The sequence below is a fragment of the Garra rufa genome, chromosome 7, assembly GCF_049309525.1.
Source record: "Garra rufa chromosome 7, GarRuf1.0, whole genome shotgun sequence".
NCBI lineage: Eukaryota > Metazoa > Chordata > Actinopteri > Cypriniformes > Cyprinidae > Garra > Garra rufa.
Window position 1 is genome coordinate 34,104,204 of NC_133367.1, and position 13,057 is coordinate 34,117,260.

Below are 13,057 nucleotides of genomic sequence, written 5' to 3' on the forward strand. Positions count from 1 at the left end.
ATATATATATATATATATATATATATATATATATATATATATATATATATATATATATATATATATATATATATATATATATATATATATATATATATATATATCCATTAATAATATCCTGAAATAATATTCATTATTATTTCAGGATATATAATCCTGAAATAATAATGGATTATAATCCTGAAATCTTTTCCTAAAAAAAACACCATTTCTTTAAGAGTGAAGAAAGAAAGTCATGAACATCTTGGATGACAGTTTTTCAACAAAGTGGTGGAAATGTCTTTTTGTCTTACGATAATGTTAAGTGTGTGTTTGTGTTTTTTTTTAGTGTTGAGGAGCCACAGTATTTCCAGCTCTCATTTCTTCCACACTACTTCTGGTTGCCATCAGCAGGACTATTATGAAGTTTTGGGGGTTCCTCGGGCTGCCTCTCAGAAAGAGATAAAGAAAGCCTACTACCAGGTTTGACAACGCATGTTACATAACTTTAATATTTTCTAAGGATGGTTTAATGGGCAGTTTAACCCTAGGAGTATTTTCTCTCAGTTGGCCAAGAAATATCACCCAGACACAAACCCAGATGACCCTGATGCAAAAGAGAAGTTTTCCAAGCTGGCAGAAGCCTATGAGGTGAGAAACATTAAATATCCATTTTCCTCTAAATGTCTAAAAGTCTTTTACTTTCATCAAGGCTGTGTTCATCGATCCAAATACAATAACAGTAATATTGTAAAACTATTATTTCATCATTTCAAAATATTATAAAATATTTTATAATCTAATTTAGTCCTGTGATTCTAATTATTTTTTTAATTTTATTTTTGGAGTATTTTTAAGAAAATACTGTACAAAGTTCAAAAAAACAACATCTTAAAAAAGAAAGGGGGGGGGGGGGCTTATTTCCAAAAAAAGTGGAGTGTTCCTTTAAGATAAATGCTGATCTTTGGATCTTTCTTTTAATGAAAGAATCCAGAAAAAAAAAATCTCAACTGTTTTAAATATTGATAATAATAATAAAAATTGTTTCTTGAATAGCAAATCTGCATATTAATAGGATTTCTGAAGGATCATGTGACACTGAAGCCTGGAGTAATGATGAAGAAAATGTAGCTTTGATCACAGGAATAAATTACATTTTAAAATATATTCCAATAGTCAACAGTTTCTTTAAAAAGTAAAAATATTTGCTGTCCTTGGGATCAAATGAATGCAGGCTTGGTGAGCAGAAGAGACTTCAAAATCGTACTGTTCAAAAACTTTTGACTGGAAGTGTACATATCTCAAAATCAATTTAATGCGTCCTTGCTGAATAAAATTATGTTGTTGTTTTGTTTTTTGACTATGTACTGACCCCAAACATTTTAACGGTTGTGTGTAAATATATGTTTTGTTCTGTTTGTTTATAAAAGACTTTAATTTGAAATGTATCTTATTTTATTTAACAAAATGAAATATTTATGACCTGAATATTTTTTTTCTTGAACTTCACTATGTTTATGCTATTCGGTATGAACAGACCCTCAGTGATGAGCTGAAGAGGAAGCAGTATGACACGTACGGTTCTGCCGGTCCGGGTGCGAGTGGGCCGGGACAGCAGCAATACTGGAGAGGCGGGACCACCGTGGACCCAGAAGAGCTTTTCCGAAAGATCTTTGGAGAGTTCGCAGGGGGTCGTGGCTTCGGCGACTTCAACTCCATGTTCGATCAGGCACCTGAAGTGAGAGACACGGCGACAACAGTCTCTTATTTGTGTTTCTCTTTAAAATTACCACCATCTGAACTCTCTCTTCCTCCATAGTTTATGATGGAACTGACGTTCATGCAGGCTGCTAAAGGCGTGAATAAAGAGATAACAGTCAACATAGATGACGCCTGTCCACGCTGTGATGGAAAAGGTCACGAGCCGGGAACTAAAGTGTCACATTGTCACTACTGCAATGGAACAGGCATGGTGAGGACGCCATAGCAATCGTATTAGCGATTGTTTTTATTACATTTTTGCGTAATTTACTCTCTTACGCAGGAGTCTATAAACACTGGTCCGTTTATGATGCGCTCCGCATGTAGGCGGTGTGGTGGAAGAGGCTCTATCATCATCACTCCTTGTGTTATGTGCAGAGGAGTTGGACAAACCAAACAGAAGCAGACTGTCATGGTACCTGTGCCTGCAGGTGTGTGTCCATGACTGACTCTACAGTATATTCGAAGTGTATTGGTGCACAGACTGAACTGAGGTGAACATATGAGATACTGACTGACTGCTGTCGATTTGTTACAGGTATACAAGACGGACAGTCAGTTAAGGTGCCGGTTGGGAAGAAATACATTTACATCACATTCAGGGTGAGTGTTTCTTTCCAGATCTGCTGATCCCAAATTTCTCTAAAAAGAAAAAAGAAAGAAATAACATCACACATGAGCTAGACATTTTCCTTTAAGAAAAGTGTCCAAATACTATTTGTTTTTGTTTCGAACTACACTGCCATTCAACAGGATCAGTGAGACTTGTAATGTTTTTTAAAGAAGTCTCTTATGCTCATCAAGGCTGCATTTATTTGATCAAAAATGGAGAAAAAGTAATATTGTGATATTATTGCAATTCAGAATAAGAGTTTTCCATTTTAATATACTTTAAAATGTAAAAAAAAAATTCAGCATCGTTACTTCAGTCATCAGTGTCACATGATCTTTCAGAAATCATTCTACTATGCTGATTTATTAATAGTGCTGAAAACAGTTGTGATGCTTAATATTCTTTTGGAACCTACAATACTTTTTTCAGGATTCTTTGATGAATAAAAGGTTAAAAAGAACAGCATTTATTCAAAATCGAAATCTTTTCTAACAATATAAGTCTTTGCTATCACTTTTTATTAATTTTACACATCCTCGCTGAATAAAAGAAATATTAATTTTAAAGAAAGAAAGAAAATTTACTGACTCCAAACTTTGAACAGTAGTGTGTATTGTTAGAAAAGATTTCTATTTTGAATAAATGTTGTTCTTTATAACTTAATTAATCAAAGAATCCTGACAAAAGTATTACACGTTCCACAAAATATATATATTAAGCAGCACAACTGTTTTTAACATTGATAGTAAATCAGCATATTAGAATGATTTCTGATTTTCTGAAAATTCAGCTTTGAATCACAGGAATAAATTCAGTTTTAAAGTATATCAAAATACAAAACCACTATTTTAAATTGAAATAATATTTCACAATATTACTTATTTTTCTGTGTTTTTATTTTCAAATAAACTCTGCCTTCCTTAATGAGCAAAAAAAAGACAAAATGAAAAAAAAAATATATAAAAATGTCTTTCTAAACAAACTTTTAAACTGCACTGTACTTCAGTAACTGAATTAATTATTAGTAACTGAATTATTATATTATTGGTATCCTCATAATTTGTCCTATTACATTCAGTTTTACACTTCTTTTTAGTTTACAGTACTGTTTTTTATATTTATTTCTCATAATTTATTCTTATTAATTTGGTAATTATTAATTTCTAATTTTACATTTCTTTTTATTACTATTCTATTTTATTACAGTTGTTATACTTTTACTATCACTTTTAATAACTAATTTACAAAGAAAACATTAAACAATTTTTTTTTTTTTTACATTTGCTAATTTTCTCATTTTGCACTGCCTTTTAGTATCTTTTATTTTTTTATAACCTAGTTTTAATTTATGCTATTTTTCTCTATAGTTTTACTTTTACTACACCTTTTAATAATTCTTTATTTTCATAATTAATCCCTATTTATAACTGTCAGTTTCTAATTTCGCACTGCCTTTTATTACTAGCTTTATTTATTATTATTATTATTTATTATTATTATTATAAAATTTGATTTTAGTTTAGGTTTCATACTAGTAGTTTACATTTATTTAATGTAATTCTCCATAAATTATTTCTAATAAATTGCTAGTTGTCTACATTATCTTATTCCATCTTACATATGTGACCCTGGATCACAAAACCAGTCATAAGGGTTAATTTTATGAAATTGAGATTTCAAGTCAAGTCAAGTCACCTTTATTTATATAGCGCTTTTAACAATACAGATTGTGTCACAGTATTTAAATATTATTAATATTATTTAAACAGAACAATAGTGTGTAAGTAACGCATTATTGTAAATAATCAATTTGAGATTTATACATTTATACTTTCCATTGCTGTATGGTTTGTTAGGATAGGACAATGTTTGGCTGAGATACAATATCTGGAATCTGAGGGTGCAAAAAAATTTAAATATTCAGAAAATTGCCTTTGAAGTTGTCCAAGTGAAGTTCTTAGCAAGGCATATTACTAATCAAAAATTAATTTTGATATATTTATGGTAAGAATTTTACAAAATGTCTTCATTGAACATGATCTTTACTTAATATCCATATGATTTTTGGCATAAAAGAAAAATCTATGTATTGTTGGCTTTTGCTACAAATATACCTGTGCTACTTACAACTGGTTTTTGTGGTCCAGGGTCACATGTGTGCATCTCACTCCCTGTGTTGCAGGTCCAGAGAAGTCCAGTGTTTCGTCGTGATGGCGCTGATATCCACTCTGATGTGATGATTTCAATAGCACAGGCGATTCTAGGAGGAACAGCCAAAGCACAGGGTCTCTACAGCACCATCGACATTGCGGTTAGAAAATAAAAGACTTTCATTGTGCCTTTTATTGTACCTTGGCACAGTATATTATGACTAAAAGGAAATGTGTTTCTTGCAGATCCCTCCAGGCATTCAGACAGAACAGAAGATCAGACTGGCAGGAAAAGGCATCCCACGAGTGAACAGCTTTGGTTACGGAGATCATTATGTATATATCAAAGTCAAAATTCCTAAGTAAGAGCATTCACAGACACACACGTGCATTTATGCACAGCCAATTTGTGTTTGTCTAATAAATCTCATGGATCATCTGCAGGAAACTGACAAACAGGCAGAGAATGCTGCTCTTAAGTTATGCAGAGGATGAGATGGAAGTAGAAGGAACTGTTACTGGAGTAACCAGACCAGAGAAAAGTAAATCAACACACACCTTTTAAACACAAATGCGTACCTCAAAAGTTATGTTCCTTCAGCTGTTTTACTAAGTGTGTTTTTATTCAGGTAGCTCTCAGGCCGGACAGACCTCAGAATCAGGACAGAGCAAAGAAGAAGAGCCAGAAAAAGAGGAAGGGGGATTTTTCTCTAAACTGAAGAAGATGTTCACCTGAAGATCATGGAAGGCAGCAGTCCTTAGATGTTTTAGTTTAGACTTGGTGTGTATGAACAGAAATTTCAAGCTCTAGTTTTGCATATTTAATATTTAAAGCCATCATAGAATCTAAAATTACTACACAAACCCCATGTCTTACAGCTAGTTTTATCACAGTGTCTTTGCTTTAGATGCATTTGTCAAGTTAAAAATATTCAGCAATGAAGATTTCCGGTACAAATTGTTGTTTTTATCCAGGTGAACAATCTTCTATTTCTATTCTACTTGAAGGCCAAAGATGAGAAGTATGAAAGGAGTAAGAAAGAAGCACAGTCACCTAGCAGAGGACTCCAATCATGTGGACACCATCTCCAATTTGCTCATACAGATCAGCATTAAAGTAATTGTTATCTTGAGAACCTCCACCAATTCTCAGCCTGAGGATGACATGTCTAATATTTCTGTGCTGTTTGTTTGGTATATGCTGATGTTTTAATGGGGAATGTCTGAATAAATGGTCGCAAGAAATGTGTTTTGTTATATAATTTTATTACATTTCTGTTTGTTAGCGTTAACACTAGAAAAGGCTAATAAGCATGCTAGCAATCCTTCAGCTGTGACAACATGATAAATAAAATAGAGTCCTTGAATACATTTGCCTTACAAATACATTTTACTTTCAAGAGCTGGGGGTGAAAACTTTTTCAATTTGAATATTGGGTTAAATTTGACTTATTTTGTCTTCTGGGAAACATTTAAGTATCTCCTGTAGCTTCTGAAGGGCAGTACTAAATGAAAAAAGTATGACATTAGGCAAAATAAGAAAAATGTACACATCTTCATTCTGTTCAAAAGTTTTTACTCCTGGCTCTTAATGCATTGTTTTTCCTTCTGGAGCGTCAGTGAGTGTTTGAACCTTCTGTAATAGTTGCATATGAGTCCCTCAGTTGTCCTCAGTGTGAAAAGATGGATCTCAAAATCATACAGTCATTGTTGGAAAGGGTTCAAATATACAAAAATGCTGAAGACCAAAGAATTTGTGGGGCCTGAAGGATTTTTCTGAAGGACAGCAGGCAGTTTAACGGTTTTGGACAAACTCATGAACAACTATCACTAAACAAAAAATACAGCTGTGGATCATTCAGGTAACAACACAGTATTAAGAATCAAGGGTATGTAAACTTTTGAATTTTTATAAATTCAACTATTATTTTCTCTTGTTGACTTACATGTAAACGGCTTTTAATATTAAACAAAAAATAACATTTTGTATGATCCCTCTCATTTTTTAAAATAGTTACCATTTTGCAGATTCTCAACTGTATTTAAGAATACCCCCCAAAACTGATTTTGAGGTAAGAATGTAAAATTTTTGACCAAAACTATATCTAAATCTAATTACTTTTTATTTTGGCAAAATAGTTACCATTTTGCAGATTCTGCAAGGTGTATGTAAACTTTTGACCTCAACTGTATTTAAGAATATTCTCAAAAACTGATGTGGAGGTAAGAATGTACAATTTTTGACCAAAACTATATATTGTTTAGTAACATTGAAACAAGCAATCTAACCTTTACGAAAATCACCCATGGTTTTACTACAAATAAAACCAAAAACCATGATTACTATAGGTAAACCACGGTAAACAACAAACTAACCTGGTTTTGCTACACACCTTTGTTAAAAAAAATCCTAAAGGATTCCAATAAGAATTTTGTACAGGATTCTTATTGGAATTTCTATCATATTTTGGAACCATTCCTATAGGATTTCGATAGGAATATTCTTATAGGACAAGACAAATATTCTGTAGGATCATTCCTATAGGATTTTTTTATGGGATCAAATTGGATGCTCGTTCATGTCTTTATGGGAACTCTTTTTTATCTAATTACGCCAAACCTTTGTAAAACCATGGTTAATTAACCTAAGGGACTACGCAAAATAATAAACATAAGGAAAAATAATTGGCGCCAAAAAGACGCGGGCAAACACGTATTCCGTTTCTCAGAGTGAGCTTTTGCGTGCGCTTTCTGACAGGATCAATATCGGACGATTACTTCGTAAAAACGTAAGTACATATTGTACGTAGTATTGTTTCAGCTTTATACATCCTCGGGTTTGTTCAGAAAATACTTTAGGAGACATACAAATCGTTTCAACCACAAAAACAAGCACTCTCATTGTCACCGTCACTTCCTCTCCACTAGGTGGAGGCCTTTCTTTGATAATGAAAGACTCTGTGAGGAAAGAGAACGGGACACTTTGAGCAAATGTAAACATTAGTACTGAAACGTAATATTATCGTACATTAGACTTATTACACTTTTTTGTCTTGGGTTAGCCTATATCTCAGTCTGAATGAAAAGTCACAACATCCCGTGCTTTGATGGATGTTGATGTCCACCATGTTTTGTCCTCATGTCCCTAGTGGCTTTCAATTGAGCACATGGTGACTTATGTTTGCATAATACTAAATATATGCTTCTAAACAATGCATAAAGAGTATCCACAGTCAGTACGAACAAAACTATTAAGCAACACAAAGTCACCTTCCAAGTGACTTTGAACCACTTTGGCGTCAAACCCACGATTTGTTGTTTTGGCTGGGAGACAATCTCTGGACTTTGAGGAAGAGGAGTAAGTGGAATCTGGAGTTGTATAAATGAACGTCAATCTGGTCTCCAAAACAGCAGCGCCATCACAGCAACATCCACGTACAGAGACTCCGAAGAACAGACACTGGCTTCACATACTCGACTGACACTCCAGTACACAGTAGCTTTGCCCAGAGGAAGCCCAGAAAGAGTCTGCGTATGGAGGAATGTCAGTCCGGAGTTGTGTTTGTTCTTCGCTGCTCCTTGGATACTCAAAGTCTATCACTCGTCACTGGGTCTTTACAAAGTCAAAGAGAAGCGAACTGCAAAAGTAAATAATGTACGGCGCACACAAATTGACCTGCCTTAAAGCAAAACTCTTGAGTCAATAGGCAGCCGCATACTGAATGAATGGGTAATGTATAAACCTGTAGGTTGTAGTATGTAGGTTATTCTACACGCAGACATTCTAGTGAAGTTAAAATGGTCTAAAGACACTTACACACCGCTGCTGCTGCTTGTATATGCGCCTCAGGCAGGAGCTGGAAGATTACATAGACAGGTCAAACAAGGGTGAAGTACAAATCCATATACAGAGAACTTGTAAACCTGTAAGTATATAAAACACCTTAGGATCAGTTGATTGTAAATGTTTCAGTTTTTATGACTCTAACTTTTATGAATACATTTAAAAGTACAGTTATTTTAAAAAAAGTTATATATTTGTGACCCTGGACCACAAAACCAGTCATAAGGGTCAGTTTAATGAAATTAAAATGTATACATCATCTGAAAGCTAGCTTTCAATTGAGGTATGGTTTATTAGGATAGAACAATATTTGGCCGAGATACAACTATTTGAAAATCTGGAATCTGAGGCTGCAAAAAAAAAAAAAAAAAAATCTAAATATATTGAGAAAATTGCCAGATGAAGTTCTTAGCAATGCAAAAATTCAAGTTTTAATATATTCATAGTAGGACATTTACAGAATATCTTAATGGAACATGATCTTTACTTAATATCCTAATGATTTTTGGCATAAAAGAAAAATCGATATCTTTGACCCATACAATGTATTGTTTGCTACAAATATACCTGTGTGACTTATGACTGGTTTTGTGGTCCAGTGTCACATTTTTTTAAAATATATTAATATTTTGATAGTGTATAACTTTTTTCTGCCTCAGTGGAATGGATTGTTTTAAATTTAAGAGAATGACTTTACATTGGAAACTTTGTTTTGCAAATGAATGAAAGTTTCATTAATTCTAAAGCAATTTGAGTCTTTGGTGACAACTTTATTGCAGTTTCAAAAAGTTTGACATTTTTTATTTGCAGGTAATTGAGTAATGTGGTTAGGGAAAATGAATACATTCAGGTTCAATGAGAAATTCGATTTAAGTTAAATTAGGTTAAGAATGCAGATGAACTAAATTAAGTTAATAAAATGTACTTAAGTTGAAAAAACTTGAAAAAAATACTTCAATTTGTAACTCCTAAAAAAATTAAGTTGATCGAACTGTTCACTTATGCAGTTGAATTAAGTTAGTCTAATGCAAAGTTAATAAAATGTAATAAATTAAGTTACCAATTGAAGTAATTTTTTAAGTTGATCCAATTGTTCATTTTTTACAGTGTATTTGCTGTCATAGAACAAAAAAAGATTACAACTTTTTTAGATATTAAAATATATGAAATGTATTTAAATATTTAAATAAAACTGTTTCACTGCTTTTTTTGGTGTAATATACAATAGCAAAAAGTGTTTATCCAAACTACACAAGGTTTTTACAAATTAGATTCAGTTCTGAGTTGTAATCTTGCAATTATTATTTTTTTTAATAATAATAGAGACTTTTTCTCACAGGCTTAGGCTCACAGTTCTGAGATTTTATATTGCATTAATTCTGTTATTGTATTTTATTTATACTATTTATTTATACTATTTTTATTTATATATTTATAAATAAATTCATTTATTTTATTAATTTAATCATTAATCATTCATTTATGTGATTATGTGATGTGAATGATTTTTTTTTTCATTATTTCATCAGGACAATTTTATCTATGGAAGTCTATTTTCACAATAATAATAATAAAAATAGAAATGTTTGTCTCAAACTTTGCTTTGCCTCACAGTTCTAAGTGTATCTGAATCGTATCAAAATTATATATTTTTTAGAGTTTTTCTTTTCAATAATTTCTAATTAATCAATATTGTAATGATTCTTTTTATGGAAGCCTATTTCCGCCATGGATAATAATCTGCCATAATAATAATACATTATATTAATAATAATTGAGACTTTTTAATATCACAATTCAGACCTTGTCTCACAGTTCTGAGTTTATATCTTGCAATAATGTTTTTCTTAGAATTGAGTTTATATCTCCAAATTCTGTTAATTTTATTTCATTTTATTTTTTCCTATATATGACTGTTTCTTTTATATATATATATATATATATATATATATATATATATATATATATATATATATATATATATATATATATATAATTAATCATTATTTTATGAAGCTTTTTTATTTTATTATCAGAATTTTTTTTATCTATGGAAGCCTATTATTATTATTAAAATAATAATAATAATAGTTGAGACTTTTTAATATCACAATTCAGACTTTGTCTCACATTTCAAAGTTTATATCTTAAGCAATATTTTTTTCTTAGAATTGAGTTTACATCTCCCAATTCTGAAAATTTAATTTAATTTAAATGTATTATTATCCCCCCTTTCAACTCTTTATTATTTATTAAAATAGATAATAATAAAAAAATAATAAAAAGCTATATTAGTTTTTCTTTTCAATAATTTCTAATTAATTGTTATTTTTATGATGCTTTTTCATTATATCATCAGGACAGCTGTATCTATGGAAGACCATTTCTGTTAAAAAAATAAATAATTTAGACTTTTTATCTCACAATTCAGTTTCACCGTTCAGGGTTTATATCTTACAATTTTTTTTCTCTCTATTTTTTCTTTTTTTCTATTCTTTTTTTTTTTTTTTAAATAATTTTAATTACATTTTAAATTACTTTATTTTATTTTCCCAGAAAAAAAAAAAGATTTTTTTTTATCTCACAATTCTGTCTTGCAACTCTACCTCTAAATTCTGAATTTATATCTTGCAATCCTTTTTTTCAGAATTGCGAGAAATGAAGTCCAAATTGTGAGATATGAAATCTCAGAATTGCAAGGGGAAACAAAGAAAGAACTGTGAGATAAAAAGTTATTAGCAATTACCTTTTCATTTTATGCTGGAAGCAAGCTTCTATGTATCACCCTGACTTTTTTTTCTTGCTTATGGAGGAATATGAATTGCTAATTTAATGTCTTTTTTCAAACGTCTTTTTTAATGTCGAGAAGCAAGTTCTTCATTAAATGCATTATGGAGGCTTTCAGTAAAGTGTTACTACATAACGTTCAAACTTTTCAAACTTTCACTTCAATGCAGTTTCTGTTTGGCTATTTGATAGTTTGCTTCTATTGAGATGGAAACAGGTATTGAAGTGGACGTTCAGACTGTGGTTGGCAGCTCTTTTCTGGTGGGGCAGCAAAGGGGAGAAGGGCTCCTTTGTGTGGCTGACTGAGGAACATAAAGTACAGTGAGCTCTGATTACTGTGTGTGTGTATGTGTGTGTAATATAAAGTGGGTGGAGGGCAATAGAGTGGTTCCTCGTGGGCCAGAGCCCTGTGTAGCGCTGCTCTCAATACACACATGTCTCTAGACTGATATATATCTCTCCCCTGCTTAATGGCAGGTTTTCCACAGGAACTGCAAAGCTCTGATCAAGGCAACAAATTACTGGATTGTCACCATTCCCACCGACTGACTTCGGGGGTGTGGGGTAATAAAACATTTTCCAGAATCAAGACAAAATTCGGTTTGTTCTGCCACCATTCCGTCATACTCCAAGAGAAGTACATGTAAGGCTTGGAAAAGCAGATGAAGGTAGTACAGTGGTCCTAAAAATATTTGGAAACTTGAAAATCTGAAGCCAAAAGTATACCCCACTTTTTACGCGTAAGCGAGGGACAGCATACAGTGCATGTGACGTGAATTTCGTCATTAGAATATTACTGTACGCACACCCTTCTTTTGTCAAACCCAGAGCCATAGAGAAACAGAGTTGCGACACTCCCATAGGCTTCCATAGGAAGTGAGGAATGCGGAAGTAAAGCGTGTCATGGAGCGGCCAATAGTTCCAAACAACCAATAGTTCCTCCATAGAAGCCCATTCATTTCAGCGTTTCTCAAGCACTGTCGCCGGTAAATTGAAGAAATTACTGCATTTTTTTTTACATTTTAACGCATCAGTTGACCTCTCAGAAAACTGGCCAGTAGTGTATTTTATGAAGCGTGTTAAAGTTAATGTTAATCGTTAAAAATAAACAGTTATACTGTAAATGCAGTTAGATAACGTGAGAAACACCGTAATAGCGACCATAACCAGATACTAGTTGTCATATTTTTACGATTTTAGTCTTTCTGCAATCTTTCTCTCACTGTAGGAGGTTGAATGAGTTTCAGTAAAGACTGCATTCAAGAAATACGATAAAAATGTATGCTGAATGCAATTCGTTGCCTTGTGTTTTTTAAACACTATTTTCATCTTTTCTATTATGTTCAATGCCATATTTGCTTGCCTTTTAATATCCAGTTATGTTGTATATTTGAATATCATAAAATAACTCGAGTAAATTACTTTTTTTTATTTAACATTAAATCGTTAAATCGAAACATAAAAAGAGAGTGTTTGATCATGTCCAAATACACATTCAAATGTATTTAACCTTAAATATCACACTAACTGTAATATAAATACTATATTAGAAAATTTTATCTTTTAAATGGCCAGGATCAATATTGCACATATTATTTAGTAAACTCCTCAAAATATCAGCTATATAGAACTGAACTATATATTACAATTATTTAATTGAATAAAAGTTTCACTTAAGGTGTTTGGTCACATTTGACTGCCAAAGAGTATGAGAACATATTAATTATGTCTCTTTATCACTCCCCAGAATAAAATGTGATTGTAAAGCGTATTCAGAGAAGTTATCAATACACAATCAATGCACATTATGTGTTAATAATTACTCGAAATTTCTGCAAATATAGTGAAACTGCTGTCTATCCTACTTAAACCCATTCAAACACATTGACAGCGCGGAGTTGTTTGGAACTATTGAGAGCTCCA

General features: G+C 31.9%; 1 protein-coding gene across 1 annotated transcript; it reads left to right on the forward strand.

The window, feature by feature from the left end:
• Positions 1 to 235: 235 nt before the first annotated feature.
• On the forward strand, positions 236 to 5,872 carry dnaja3b (DnaJ heat shock protein family (Hsp40) member A3b). The gene is made up of 12 exons (XM_073843690.1): positions 236 to 254; positions 329 to 462; positions 547 to 630; positions 1,517 to 1,717; positions 1,799 to 1,951; positions 2,024 to 2,171; positions 2,279 to 2,343; positions 4,536 to 4,664; positions 4,750 to 4,865; positions 4,948 to 5,045; positions 5,133 to 5,284; positions 5,479 to 5,872. The coding sequence occupies exons 1-11, from the start codon at positions 236 to 238 to the stop codon at positions 5,237 to 5,239; spliced, it is 1,254 nt and encodes a 417-aa protein (XP_073699791.1). The 3' UTR covers positions 5,240 to 5,284; positions 5,479 to 5,872.
• The last annotated feature ends 7,185 nt before the right edge of the window (positions 5,873 to 13,057 follow it).

Coding starts and splice junctions, on each gene's coding strand:
- dnaja3b (XM_073843690.1), top strand. Junction 631..1,516: donor AGCTGGCAGAAGCCTATGAG/GTGAGAAACATT, acceptor CGGTATGAACAG/ACCCTCAGTGATGAGCTGAA. Junction 4,866..4,947: donor ATCAAAGTCAAAATTCCTAA/GTAAGAGCATTC, acceptor GATCATCTGCAG/GAAACTGACAAACAGGCAGA.